The sequence below is a fragment of the Crinia signifera genome, chromosome 2 (assembly GCF_055691185.1).
Source record: "Crinia signifera chromosome 2, ASM5569118v1, whole genome shotgun sequence".
NCBI lineage: Eukaryota > Metazoa > Chordata > Amphibia > Anura > Myobatrachidae > Crinia > Crinia signifera.
Window position 1 is genome coordinate 154,397,245 of NC_139218.1, and position 14,650 is coordinate 154,411,894.

Consider the following 14,650-nt stretch of genomic DNA (forward strand, 5'->3'; position numbering starts at 1 on the left):
GGTATGAAATCTTATGAGCACAACTGTACTTATACTGTTTATGTAATGTATATGTATGTGTCTACATATACACAGCAGCAAAAAAATCAAAATATGACTGAATAGAAGTGGTCTTGCATATAAACCTGCTACAGCATGTTCTACAATGCCGCTGCTTCCTCAGTTAATGAGTTTTAGTTCTAAGTGAGAATGACAATTCAGCTAGGTATTGAAATCTTAATTGGAGATTGCAGAATGGCTAGCGAAGAGTGGAAAATGGATGGACTTAGTGATGGACTGTTGTGATCAGTGAAGTGTGAGAACTGAGAATAATGAAAAAACTATATACATGTATTTGATTGTGATATTGGAAAATAGTGTTGGAAAAAGTCGTACTAAGTGTACAATATATTTACATTATGAATCTTTTTGAAGCTTGTGCTGAGTTTACTGACCATCTTGGATGACACAGCCACACTTACATGACCTGTCAGAAGTGAGGCTGCCTCTGTCTTGCTTCTATTTGACAGGACCCAACTACCCAAGGGCACCGCCTGTTGCATATGTTGTTTTTGTTTCAGTTTAAGATTTCTTAGAATTAATTTGTATTTTTTTTTATTTCTGTTAGATTCTTGACTTTGGGCTGGCACGGCATACAGATGAAGAAATGACTGGATATGTGGCTACAAGGTGGTATCGGGCTCCGGAAATCATGCTAAACTGGATGCATTATAACCAGACAGGTACAGCATTTTTCAAAACACAAAGATTTTCAATTTAACATGTTATCATCTTGTAATTCATTATTAATCTAGAGTTTTAGTGCATGGTTTTTATGTAAATCAATTTTTGGGGTCCATTCAGTTTGTTATAATACTACTGTGCAGTGTGAACTCTGACCTTGTTGAGCTGGACAGCCAGGACGGAAGCAGCCTAATCCCGCAGGGTATGCACAGACTAATCCAGACATCCTGGCATTGGAAACTCCAATCCCAGGATTCAAATCCCGTTAATTTTGGTGCCAAATCCCGGGATCCTGCAATTGACAATCCTAATAGGAATGGCGTCCAGTCATATGGTTAACAGGAACTATGTTGTTGATCAGAACTACCAGGCTAATGTCCACGTAGTTGGCATTGTCAAAATGTCGACACCTGAAATGTTGCAGGTTATTAACGGGGGAGGTTAGGGTTAGCAACAAGTCATAGTTGTCCACAAGTCATACCACATTATGTTTGCCTTTTTAATTTAGTAATTGGTATATTATATTGGTGGCTGCTGTGTCCCATGGGGATGGCCACAGTCCTTAACCCCTTCCTGACACAGCCAGTTTTTGCCTTCCTGACAGAGCCCTTTTTTTCAAATCTGACATGTATCACTTAAGTGGGGATAACTTTTTTTTGCTTTTACTTATCCCAGTGATTTTGAGATTGTTTTCTCGTGACACATTGTACTTCAAATTAGTGGTAAATTTGGGTCGATACAGTCTGTTTTTTTGTGAAAAATACCAAAATGTCGTAAAAAAATGGAAAATTTAGCAATTTGCAAAATGTTAAATTTTCTGCTTGTGAGACAAATAATCATACCACTCAAAATAGTTAATAACTAACATAGACCATATGTCTACTTTATGTTTCCATCATTATTTCAACTTCCTTTTAATTTTTTTGGACACTAGGAGGCTTACAATATGAATAGCAAATTCTCAAATTTTCAAGAAAATTTCAAACACTGATTTTTTTTAGGGACCAGTTAAGTTCTGATGTGACTTTGAGGGACTTGTATGTGAGACACCCCCATAAATGATGCCATTTCAAAAACTGCACCCCTCACAGTATTCAAAACAGCATTTTGGAAGTTTGTTAACCCTTTAGGTGTTTCACAGGAATTAAAACAAAGTGTAGGTGAAATTTCAAAATTTCATTTTTTTTGCAGATTTGCAATTTTAATACATTTTTCTAAGGAACACAGTAGATTTTACTAGAGAAATGTGACTAAAAATTGATTCCCCCAATAATTTTGTTTTCATAAATATCCTATATGTGGCCCTAGTGTGCACGTTGACCAAACCACAGGCTTCATAATAGGAGCACCTACTTGATTTTGGAGCCTCCTTTTTATGAGATTATTTTTTAGGCACCATGTAGGTTTCTAGGCACCATAAGATGCTAAAATTTAGGAACCCCCCCACAAGTGACCCCATTTTGCAAACTACACCCCTCAGGGAATTCATCTAGGGGTATAGTGTACATTTCAAACCCCCAGGGGTTTCACCAATTTTGATACAACTGGGCAGTGAAAATGAAAAATTAAATTTTTTTACACAAAAATGCAGTTCTGACTCAAAATTTTTCATTTTCAGAAGGTATGAAGGAGAAAAAGCACCCCAAAATCTGTGCCCCAATTTCTCCCGAGTACGGCAATGCCTCACATGTGACCAAAAAATACCATTTGGGTGCATGGCAGGACTCAGAAGGGAAGGAGTGATTTTGGGATTTTGCAGCTCAGATTCTGGTGGAATGTTGTGGGTGCTATGTCGCATTAGCAAGACCCCCCAAGCACCAATACAGTGGAACCCCCCCACAAATGACCCCATTTTGCAAACTACACCCCTCAGGGAATTCATCTAGGGGTATAGTGTACATTTCAAACCCCCAGGGGTTTCACCAATTTTGATACAACTGGGCAGTAAGAATGAAAAATTTAATTTTTTTACACAAAAATGCAGTTCTGGCTCAAAATTTTTCATTTTCAGAAGGTATGAAGGAGAAAAAGCACCCCAAAATCTGTGCCCCAATTTCTCCCGAGTACGGCAATGCCTCACATGTGACCAAAAAATACCATTTGGGTGCATGGCAGGACTCAGAAGGGAAGGAGTGATTTTTGGATTTTGCCGCTCAGATTCTGGTGGAATGTTGGTGGGTGCTATGTCGCATTAGCAAGACCCCCCAAGCACCAATACAGTGGAACCCCCCCACAAGTGACCCCATTTTGCAAACTACACCCCTCAGGGAATTCATCTAGGGCAGTGATTTTCAACCTTTTTCAGGTCGCGGCACACCAGACAAGACTTCAAAATTGCCAAGGCACACCAACATTTTTTAATCAGATATTCCAGATATTTTGCATACCATAATGCCAGTTACATGTTATATCACACACATTAATGGCCATTACAAGTTATGCCACACATCGTGATGCCAATTACAAGCTATGCCATATACCGCAATGGCCATTACACATTATGCCAGGACTCAACAAATTTCTTGCAAACGAGGGATAATATGGACAGTGCACGCCGAAGGCGCGCGCCAAATTTTTAACATAATGCCAACACACCGCACACCCGTATACCACATGCCATAATGGCCATTACATGTTATGCCACACACCGTAATGCCCATTGCACATTTTAGTGAACTTTGTAATTCCGATTACACATAAGCCCACACATGATGCCCATGACATACTATGTAACACTCCGCAATGCCCATGACATACTATATAACACTCCGCAATGCCCATGACATACTATATAACACACCGCAATGCCCATGACATACTATATAACACACCATACACATTTGACACATAAGTGCCACTTACCTACATGCTCAATGCCAGGGGCTTCATGCTCGATGCCAAGGTGGACTGAATTTGCTCGTTGCCAAGGGGGACAGAACTGTGCAGTGGCCCACTCCTGGCTCCCGTCCGCTATTTGCAATTCAATGCACCGCCAGTAGTGTGCAGCAGGGAGGGAGGGTGGGAGCAGTAGGGTGAGAGGGTATCTGCAGTGGGGTGGGAGGGTGGCTGGGAGGGTATCTGCAGTGGGGTGGGAGGGTGGCTGGGAGGGTATCTGCAGTGGGGTGGGAGGGTGGCTGGGAGGGTATCTGCAGTAGGGTGGGAGGGTGGCTGGGAGGGTATCTGCAGTGGGGTGGGAGGGTGGCTGGGAGGGTATCTGCAGTGGGGTGGGAGGGTGGCTGGGAGGGTATCTGCAGTGGGGTGGGAGGGTGGCTGGGAGGGTATCTGCAGTGGGGTGGAAGGGTGGCTGGGAGGGTATCTGCAGTGGAGTGGGAGGGTGGCTGGGTGAGTGCAGGAGGGTGGGAGAGTGGGTGGGAGTACACCATACTAAGTTAGCCAGCCGATGGTTAGCCGGCCCGCTCACCTCACTCCCCCCCACCTCCTCCTCCCAGTGTGCGTCTGTGTGCAAACCCCCCTCCTGCCTGTGCTTACACGCCGACGACCCCTCCCTCCTGTCAGTGTGCGTCCAGTGTGCCGCTCACGGCTCCTCCGCTATGTACGGGAGAGAGACGTGCTGTGCTGATATGTAATATTCATATCTCCCGCTGCTGGACCACTAGCCAATGGGCGCTCGCGGTCCAGCAGCCACCAGTTGATTGGCTGCTGGACCGCAAGCGCCCATTGGCTAGTGGTCCAGCGGGATATATGATTATTGCATAGCAGCACAGCATGTCTCTCGAGTCTCGAGTCCCGGACAGTGCACAGCGGGGGAGCCGTAAGCGGGCGGGCAGTGCGCACATGGACGCACACTGACAGGGGGGGCGGATGATGCCGAGCCGCCTGCCCGTCCCCCCTGTCAAAGTGAAACTCCGCTGGTGTGTCGCCGTGACCTGAGGCATGGCGGCACACCTGTCAGCTGGCCGCGGCACACTAGTGTGCCGCGGCACACCGGTTGAAAATCACTGATCTAGGGGTATAGTGTACATTTCAAACCCCCAGGGGTTTCACCAATTTTGATACAACTGGGCTGTGCAAATGAAAAATTACATTTTTTTACACAAAAATGCAGTTCTGGCTCAAAATTTTTCATTTTCAGAAGGTATGAAGGAGAAAAAGCACCCCAAAATCTGTGCCCCAATTTCTCCCGAGTACGGCAATGCCTCATGTGTGACCAAAAAGTGGCAGGACTCAGAAGGGAAGGAGTGATATTTGGATTTTGCAGCACAGATTCTGGTGGAATGTTGGTGGGTGCTATGTCGCATTAGCAAGACCCCCAAAGCACCAATACAGTGGAACCCCCCCACAAATGACCCCATTTTGCAAACTACACCCCTCAGGGAATTCATCTAGGGGTATAGTGTACATTTTAAACCCCCAGGGGTTTCACCAATTTTGATACAACTGGGCAGTGAAAATGAAAAATTACATTTTTTTACACAAAAATGCAGTTCTGGCTCAAAATTTTTCATTTTCAGAAGGTATGAAGGAGAAAAAGCACCCCAAAATCTGTGCCCCAATTTCTCCTGAGTACGGCAATGCCTCACATGTGACCAAAAAATACCAGTTGGGGGCATGGCAGGACTCAGAAGGGAAGGAGTGATTTTTGGATTTTGCGGCTCAGATTCTGGTGGAATGTTGGTGGGTGCTATGTGGCATTAGCAAGACCCCCGAAGCACGGTGAAATTATGAACCTAATAATCCATAGATGTGTGGTATATTTTAAAACACTCCTTTATACATAGGCCGGGTTTATCGGGGCAAGTGTCACACTGGAAAATATTTTGTTTTCTTATTCCCTTTTTATAGCAAACTTTGCACCTTTTTTGTGTCCTGCCCTTTTTTCCAGTGGAGGGGATTTCATCAGGAAAATGCTGCCCTGGTACAATACGGGGGCCAGTACTAGAAGTACTGGGGCCCTCTGCCTGCTGGTTCCCAAATATTAGGCCCTTTATGACTTCCTCTTGAAAGTGCATAAATGTCCCCCTCTGGCTGGTAGAACGGAATAGCACGTATGCGTTATACAGTGCCATCTGGATGATATACATGGCCAGCTTCTTGTACCAGATTTTTGTTTTCCGCAGGGCACTGTACGGCTTCAGTACCTGATCTGAAAGATCCACTCCGCCCATGTACCTATTGTAATCCAGGATACAATTAGGTTTTGAGGTGTGGGTACTGGTACCTCGTACAGGGACGGAGGTGGTACTGTCTCCGTGAATTGTTGTCAGTATAAGGACATCCCTCTTGTCCTTATATTTGACCAACAACATATTTTCGGTGCATATTCCCCTGCTTTCACCCCTTCTCATTACTTGGGCAATGTGCGTTTTTGGGAGGCCTCTTTGGTTCTTGCGCACAGTACCGCAAGCTGCTGTACCTCTTGAACCAAGGGCCTTAAACAGGGGGATGCTGGTGTAAAAGTTATCCACATAGAGGTGATAACCTTTATCCAGGAAGGGGTGCACTAAATCCCAGACAATTTTTCCACTAACACCTACGAGGGAGGGGGGGCATTCTGGCGGTTCAATTCTTGAATCCTTCCCTTCATATACCCTAAACCTGTGAGTGTACCGTGAGGTGCTTTCACACAGCTTATACATTTTTATGCCATACCTTGCCCTCTTACTGGGAAGGTACTGGCGGAATTTAACCCTTCCTTTAAAATGTATAAGGGACTCGTCTATGCAAATGAATTTATCTTGGATGTACATCTCTTCAAATTTGGCACTGAAGTGATCAATGACCGGCCTGACTTTGAATAGCCGGTCAAAGGTGGGATCATCTCTGGGTGGGCACTGTGCATTATCGTTGTAATGCAAAAATGTAAGGATTAACTCAAAACGAGTCCGGGTCATGGCCATACGGTAAAGTGGGGTGCTGTACAGAACATCTGTACTCCAATATTGCCTAATTTCTGGCTTTTTTACTATGCCCATATGAAACACCAGACCCCAAAACGTCATCATCTCTACTGCATCTACAGGGGTCCACCTAGCAAATGATGACGTGGGGTTTTGAGCAATAAACTACCATTAAATTTATAAAATCATCAGAGAAAAATAATTTGAAAGTCAATTTCTCTGAGACCTGTGGAATCAAATTGGATTCCTGGGATGGCCAAAAACTCAGGAACCTGGGGCTCAAAATTGTCTGGTGGTGGGGTCCATACGAGATCAATTATTGGGGGGGGGGTCTCAGCTGCTCTACGGGGGCGTCTTTGAGGGGGTCCCTCATCACTAGAGGAGGAAGAGGAGCTTAAGATGAATCCTTCAAATTCCCCGCTTGCCTCACTGGCTGTGTCAGAGTCAGAGGCAAGCATGGCATATGCCTCCTCCGCTGAATACATTCTTCTGGATGACTGGGATGACATTTGGGATGACATTTGGGATGCCATTTTTATTTTTGTGTTTCTGGTAGTGAAATGTTTCAACACGTGTATAGTGTAGGGGGGGTACAAACTTTATTTCTATGTAGTGTGTAGTGTATATGTAGTGCAGAAAAAAAAAAAAAAAAAAAAGGTCCTGCGCCAAAAATTGAGCACAGATGTTGGTCAGTAACGTCCGTCACTGAACAGCGCTCAAAGGCAACAGGAATTTGATAAAAAAAAAAAAAAAAAGACCCCACAGCACCCTCAAAAAAAAAAAAAAAAAAAGGTGATGCGACACTGATTACCAGTGAGGGGCAGCAGGTGCACAACCTTTGGTGCAACTGCCAGGTATATATAAAAAAAAAAACCTCTGCACCCCCAAAAAGTTGCTGATCACCTCAGATAGTGATCAGCACAAAAGGGGGGGCAGCAGACACAAAATATAGCACTCTGTCACTATCTCTCTCTATCTCTCACTATCTATCACTCTATGACACTGCAGCAGCAGCACTGACAGTTATATATATAAAAAATAACCCCTGCACCCCCAAAAAGTTGCTGGGGGTGCACAAAAGGGGGGCAGCAGACACAAAATATAGCACTCTCTGTCACTCTCTGTCACTATCTCTCTCTATCTCTCTCTATCTCTCACTATCTATCACTCTATGACACTGCAGCAGCAGCACTGACAGTTATATATATAAAAAATAACCCCTGCACCCCCAAAAAGTTGCTGGGGGTGCACAAAAGGGGGGCAGCAGACACAAAATATAGCACTTTCTATCACTATCTCTCTCTATCACTATCTATCACTCTATGACACTGCAGCAGCAGCACTGACAGGTATATATATAAAAAAAAAACCTGCGCCCCCAAAAAGTTGCTGATCAGTTAATTTATACTGATCAGCACAAAAGGGGGGGGGGGGGCAGCAGTCAGTTGCACACGCAGTACAGCTGTGTATATATATAAAAAATATATAGCACAATCTGTCACTATCTCTCTATCTCTCTCTATCTCTCTATCTATAACTCTATCACACTGCAGCAGCACAAAATATAGCACTCTCTGTCACTAGCCCTCTCTATCTCTCTCTCTCTATCTCTCTATCTATAATTTGAACACACTGCAGTAGCACAACACAGCACAGCACAACACAGGAAGTCACAAGAAGTAACAAGATCCAGGAACGCTACAAGCAGTGATCAGGTAAGTGTTTGCAAGGATCAGGTCAGTATATCGCGGCAGATAGGCACGGTGACCGCACTGCACGCAATTCCAGACCGGAATGGCGTCTGCAGTGCAGTCACCGTTAGTTTAAATCACCCTCCATGGCTGTGATTGGTTCGTCGGTCCGACGAACCAATCACGGCCTTTGGGGGCGCGTGGGGTGACACCAGTGTCACCCTTACACCCCGTGGTGATTGGTGCTGTACTTTACAGCACCAATCACCACCGATCCCTGTGTCGCCGGTGACACAGAAAACGCTGTAATTGGCTGTTCACACTGAACAGCCAATCACAGCGATCGCCGACGGGGGGGCGGCATCGCAGCCCCCCCTGGGCATGCAGGACATGTCTGCTGTCAGGGACAGCAGACATGTTTAAACTGTCACCGCGTCTATAGACGCGGTGACAGTTTAAAGCCATGACGTACATTTACGCCATGTGTCGGGAAGTACATCCCGGCCATGACGTAAATGTACGTCAAATGTCGGGAAGGGGTTAAAGCAGTGAGCCAGTTCTTTGAATGTACTTCCCACTAATAATACAAGGCTGGCCATTAAAGGTGGTAGAGGCAGTGACCTCCAGACCACCTTATCTGCTGACTTTCCATTGCTGCAGGAGCCGGTTACATGGCATGACATTAGCAAACTGCTCCTGATCCTCTGAGCAGCAGAGGCATCTCAGGAGCCAGGGACCAGAGAATAGCAAAGCTTGGTGTCCAAAAGAGCTACTGCAGCCACTGAACCACTTAAGGAAAATGAAACTGAGACCCAATGGAACCCTGTTGGTCAGAAAGTGCCACTGTAGGATTTAAGGCGGGACCGATGGGATGATAGATCTCTGGTACATGCCTGTAAAAGTGCTACCAGAGTGTTTAGAAAAATTTATTTATTTAATATTGTGTAACCCTTTACAGGAAAATAAATAGTTGTTTGTTCCCAGAAAACTCAATCAGTTGGTATTGGAAGCTGCACACTTGCATCTGTGTGGTAGCCATTTAGGGGAGGAGAAAACTCTTCAATGCTTCAATGCAAACAATTCTGGTTCTTTTGGCCAGGTATCCATGCATTAGTCAAGAGGTATTGAGAAATGCCCAGTGTGTCCGAAGTCAGTACCTGGGCAAGAGTTTTGGCGTCACCTTGTACCCCTATCATGCATGTGCCTTTTGAGAGAAATAGTATGGATCTGATAGATCAGTAGAAAAATCAGCTTGAAGGCATCAATACATACTTGTGGTAGTATATTATGCCACTAGATACACGGAGGCAATACGGCATAATATGAAATCCAGCACTATTACTAACCCTGTATACCCACTTGGGAATATGGAAAGAGGTCTTAACAGACCAAGGTGCCCTTTTTGTTTAAACGTATGAAAGATCTGTGCAGATTGTTAAAGGTAGACAGGATTACTAACTCCGTTTACCACCCACAAAGAGAGGGCCTGGTAGAAAAATGTAATCCGACTCTTTAACAGATAATAAAGAGATTGGTGTCTCAAGAAAATTGATATTGGGATTTACTAATACCTTATTTTATGCTCGTAGTTAGAGAGGTGCCTCAATCCTCTACAGCAGTGGTTCCCAACCTGGGGTACTCTACAGACCAGCTGGGGGTACTTGAAAATAATATTGGTAATGGCGGAAGATGAAAAAGTATTTTGATGGCAGAAGAAGACCCATTGCTATGGAGAAAAACCATGTTATGTCATTTATGGTTCTGTCTTCAGCATCATCAGCGTCTCATTGTGCTTTTGCCTGACCAGCAATCCAATGGGAGCTACCCATGCTGCCCTCAGACATCAGCGATCATTTGCCCTGCACTGACACGGGTGGAAGAAGCAGCGGCATTAATCCTACAGGTGTTTGTGGGAACCCTGGAGACAATACACAACCAGCGGCCAGACACGGAAGGGCACGATTCCTGTCCGCTACTCCTTAATATAAGGACATTCATAAGGATATGCATACCACTCACTTCCACTCCACTCATAAGTACTGTCTATATTGTATATTTCGAGGAGGGGGTACTGATCAATGAAAAGCCTAATCAAGGGGTGCGGGAGAGAAAAAAGGTTGGGAACCACTGCTCTACAGGGTTCCATCTCTTTAAACTCCTGTATGGGACACCACTATTCTTGATCATAATTGCACTCCTCCTGCAATTATTTTTCTTCTACTGTCTCATGGCAGCCATGACCTTGGGATGTCATCCCTCTGCTCTAATGATGGTTACACACGTAAAGATTTATCTGTCCAATCTGTCTGGTAGGAACAAAAATCTGGCAATATGTGGGAGCAAATGACTGACAAGCATTTGCTCCTAATCCTTGGAGAACAGATAAAATCAATTGTTTGGAGAAATTTGTGTAATCAACTGGCTTTAGCCAATTTGACTGAATGACTATTGTCTGCTTTCCAGCATTTGGGAGTAAATGATTGGCTGATCTTTGCTCCCATAGATTTCCAGTTTTTTGTTCCCACAAGACCGTTTGGACAGATACATATCTGTGTGTGGTTCCAGCTTAAGTTAGACAGGGTATTTTTTCTAGGGACCTCCCACTTCTGTTATATATAACCCTGCTCCGCCCCCTCCTCCTTGTCTTTTCTCCTGTCTCTTAACTTGGTTATATAGGATAGGCAGTGTTTGTTTTTCCTAGGGCTTACCTATGGATGCAACATTTTACTGTGGGGTGGCACCCCTTGGGGGGGAGCAGACATTGGGAGTGTAGCCTGTATGAAATCCTGTCCATTTGTCTAAACACACAGATAGAATATATACATTATATTTGTATGTTCATACCTGAGAGTATGGATTCCATGATTCTTGCTCAGTTGGCCTGAACACAGTGGTGTGGAGCATGATGGAAGTCTCCCATTTTTTCTCCTGTATGCCGACCTGTGGAGGGGCTGGATACTGGCAGTCCCCACAAGTCGCTGCGAATAAGCCATTACTGGGCAGCACAGTATGCAGGGGTATGTGTGCTGCTCTGCCACTACAGAGACTACAGTTCCAACAAGGACTTGGTGTTGGATGATGCCGCAGCCTCTATTTCCTGTCACGTGCCGCGAGGTCTATACTCTGCATAGGGAACTACAGTTCTCAGAGGGCATTGTTTTCGGATATCAAATGTACCATGCATATATGAATATGCATCGCCTAATTGAAGGAATCTTATAGCGGGATATAGTAGAAGGTACTGCGGATTGAAAACATGGATCTGCCTTCTCCCCACAAGTCTGCCAGTGCCCCTATGAGGTAAGCCCTGTTTTTAAGGGCATATACTGTAGATATATTTTAAATTTAGATTATGATAGTGAAAGGCTTGATTATTCCTTCTTAGTGTGCCTGCTAATCCTTCTGCTCCTAAGAAATCTACAAAAAATCATTATAATATGAATTGATTGGCCTTTAATAAGCTTTTCTCTGAAGACAATATTTTCTGTAAAGCATATGAGGAACAACCTGCTGTTGTATCAGATCAGCCTTAAATCCTTCTTCATTTAATGTAATTAATGAAAAAATCAAAAGAGGAGTTTATGGAGTTACAGGGTCATAAGAAATCTAGAGCTCAGGCCGGCTTTAGTTATGAGGACACCACATCCTCAGAGGAGCTATTTGATGATGTGAAAGAGCTTTCTAGTGATAAATCAGGAGATATCTAAAAAATGTGTAGCTTTGATATGGTTGAAAGTATGTTAAACAGCACGGATGGTGTAATGGTTAGCATTACTGCCTCACAGCACTGAGTTCATGGGTTCGATCCCCACCATGGCTCTAACTGTGCGGAGTTTGTATATTCTCCCCGTGCTTGCGTGGGTTTACTCCGGGTACTCCGGTTTCCTCCCACAATCCAAAAATATACAAATAGGCTTCCCAAAAAAAAAAAAAATTAACCCTAGAATGGCTGTGTGTGCTTGTACATGTGGTAGGGAATATAGATTGTAAGCTCCACTGGGGCAGGGACTGATGTGAATGTTCAAATATTCTCTGTAAAGCGCTGCGTAATATGTATGCGCTATATAAGAAACTGTTAATAAATAAATAAGACTATGAATTACAAGGATACAGTAACTCAAGGTCAAGACATCTTATTTGAAGATCCAGAAAAGGGAGATGTTTTCCCATACATGATGTTATTAAAGAACTAATCTCGAAAAAATGGTCTAAACTGAATAAGACCGGGAAAGCTATCCCAAATTAAACGCATGTATCCAATTAAGGATGATCTTTTTCTAAATTGGTGTAGTCTGCCCAGAGTGGATACACTTCACGTATTACTATACCATGGAGTATGGTGCCTCCTTTAAAGATTCAATGGATAGAAGAATGGAAAATTATTTAAAAAATAGCATTGGTCTTCAGCTCTGTGCTTTAAAAGCAGATGTCTCTATAGCTTCTGTATCCAAAGCTCTTAGACTTTGAGGTGCAAATATGCATACTGCTCTTTATGAGAATATTTCTAAACAATATCTATTAAGGAATTTTAGAAATTATTCAAAGAGCGATATATTTCACCTGAGACTTCTATGTGATTTTCTTTTACAGCCAGATCCATGGCAGCTGGGATCACGGCTAGAAGAGCATTGTGGCTAAGAACCTGGCGTGCAAATTCACACTCCAAGAATAGACTAGCCACACTTCCATTTGAGGGATCACTCCTGTTTGGCTCTATGTTCGTTCGGTGCCCTAATAATGTACATAGACTTACAGGAGGTAAATCCATCAGACTTCTTTAATACACAATAAATAAATTCCCTCTGCCTATGTCCTCAAGGCAGCAATTAATATAAGCAAAGAGTTATAGGCCTGGAATACCATATAACCAGAGATGCTATTTTTTATATCTCGACAATCCTTTTTAACAACACAGAATTTATTCAAGTTCAGAAGTCAAACATTTTTATGGGGTCAAAGATCCAAGGCCATCTACAGAAAAAAGAGCGCTTTTGAATATAGTGAATTACTTTTCATCAAAGCTATAGAACCAGTACCAACTTTACAGATGAAGAAAGGCTTTTATTCCAGCCTCTTTCTTGTGAGAAATAACACTGGTGTCAGAACCATTCTAGATCGGAGACCTCTAAACTCCTTTATCAAGATGAGAAAATTTTGTATGGATACATTAAAGACCGTTGTGGCAAGAATCAGAAGAGAAGATTTCATGGCATCAATAGCTCTAAGGCAGTGGTAGCCAACTACGGTCCTCGAGAGCTACCAGCAGTTCACATTTTCCAGACAACCTAGCTGCTGCAAAGGTGTACTCATTACTAGCTGAAACATTTTCAAAGATCCACAGGTGGAGCTAATTACTTCACTTGTGATTCTGTGAGGAGATCTGGAAAACATTAACTGTTGGTAGCTCTCGAGGACTGGAGTTGGCTACCCCAGCTCTAAGGGATACATATTATCACATATCAGTCAGCAATGGAGATCAGTTTCCTGAAGTTTTGTATCTTGGGCAGACCCTTCCAGTTCACCGATCTGCTTAGCCACATCTCCAAGGGTCTTTACAAAAGGTCTTGATTACTCGGATTGCAGTTCTAAGAAGAAGACCTAGAACCTAGAAGAAGAACATCCGGTTCTTAGGAGTAATAATAGACTCCAAAAATGTCAAAGCCCTGCTTTCAAGAGAGATGTGTAAAATTCCAAACACATGTTCTTGTGATGATCCCGTTAAGATTATGCCTTTAAACTTCAAGGCATGATGACTCCTTCTATAGGTATTCTACCTTGGGCACAGTGGAGGATGACTGCTTTCCAGTGTGCTATTCTCCCATATATATAAGAAGGGATTTTATGGGCCATATTCTAGTTCGCTCTTTCTGACAAAATCCTTCTTAGATGGACAAAACCATGTACACTGCAGGGGGCAGATGTAACATGTGCAGAGAGAATTAGATTTGGGTGAGTTATTTTGTTTCTGTGCAGGAAAATACTGGCTGCTTTATTTTTACACTGCAATATAGATCCCCACACTGCAATATAGATAAAACCCCACCCAAATCGAACTCTCTTTGCACAAGTAACATCTGCCCCACCTGCAGTGCACATGGTTTTGTCCAGCTAAGAAGGATTTTGTCAGAAAAAGTGAACTAGAATATGGCCCCATGTGTCCAGTGGGTATCTTTTGCAAGTAGATCCTGATAGACCCTCATATAACAGTGACCAACATAGATCACCATGCAATAAGAGTTCCCAGAAAGGGAAAGGTAGTATCTCAGCTTGTAGCAAAATGGGGTATGTTGCTGCACAACCACATACCAACAGCATTGGTGGTAAAACCAGCAATGCCACACAAAGTAGTGACTGAAGCAAAAAAGTAGTCCCTTTGTG

At 43.5% G+C, this 14,650-nt stretch overlaps 1 protein-coding gene across 2 annotated transcripts in view; it reads left to right on the forward strand.

The window, feature by feature from the left end:
* LOC146060190 (mitogen-activated protein kinase 14) overlaps positions 1-14,650 on the forward strand; it is a 96,055-nt gene that overhangs the window by 50,135 nt on the left and 31,270 nt on the right. For both annotated transcript variants that reach the window (XM_083173150.1, XM_083173151.1), the window contains exon 7: positions 608-722. In XM_083173150.1, coding sequence (XP_083029276.1) covers positions 608-722 — 115 coding nt within the window. The remainder of the gene's footprint in view (positions 1-607; positions 723-14,650) is intronic.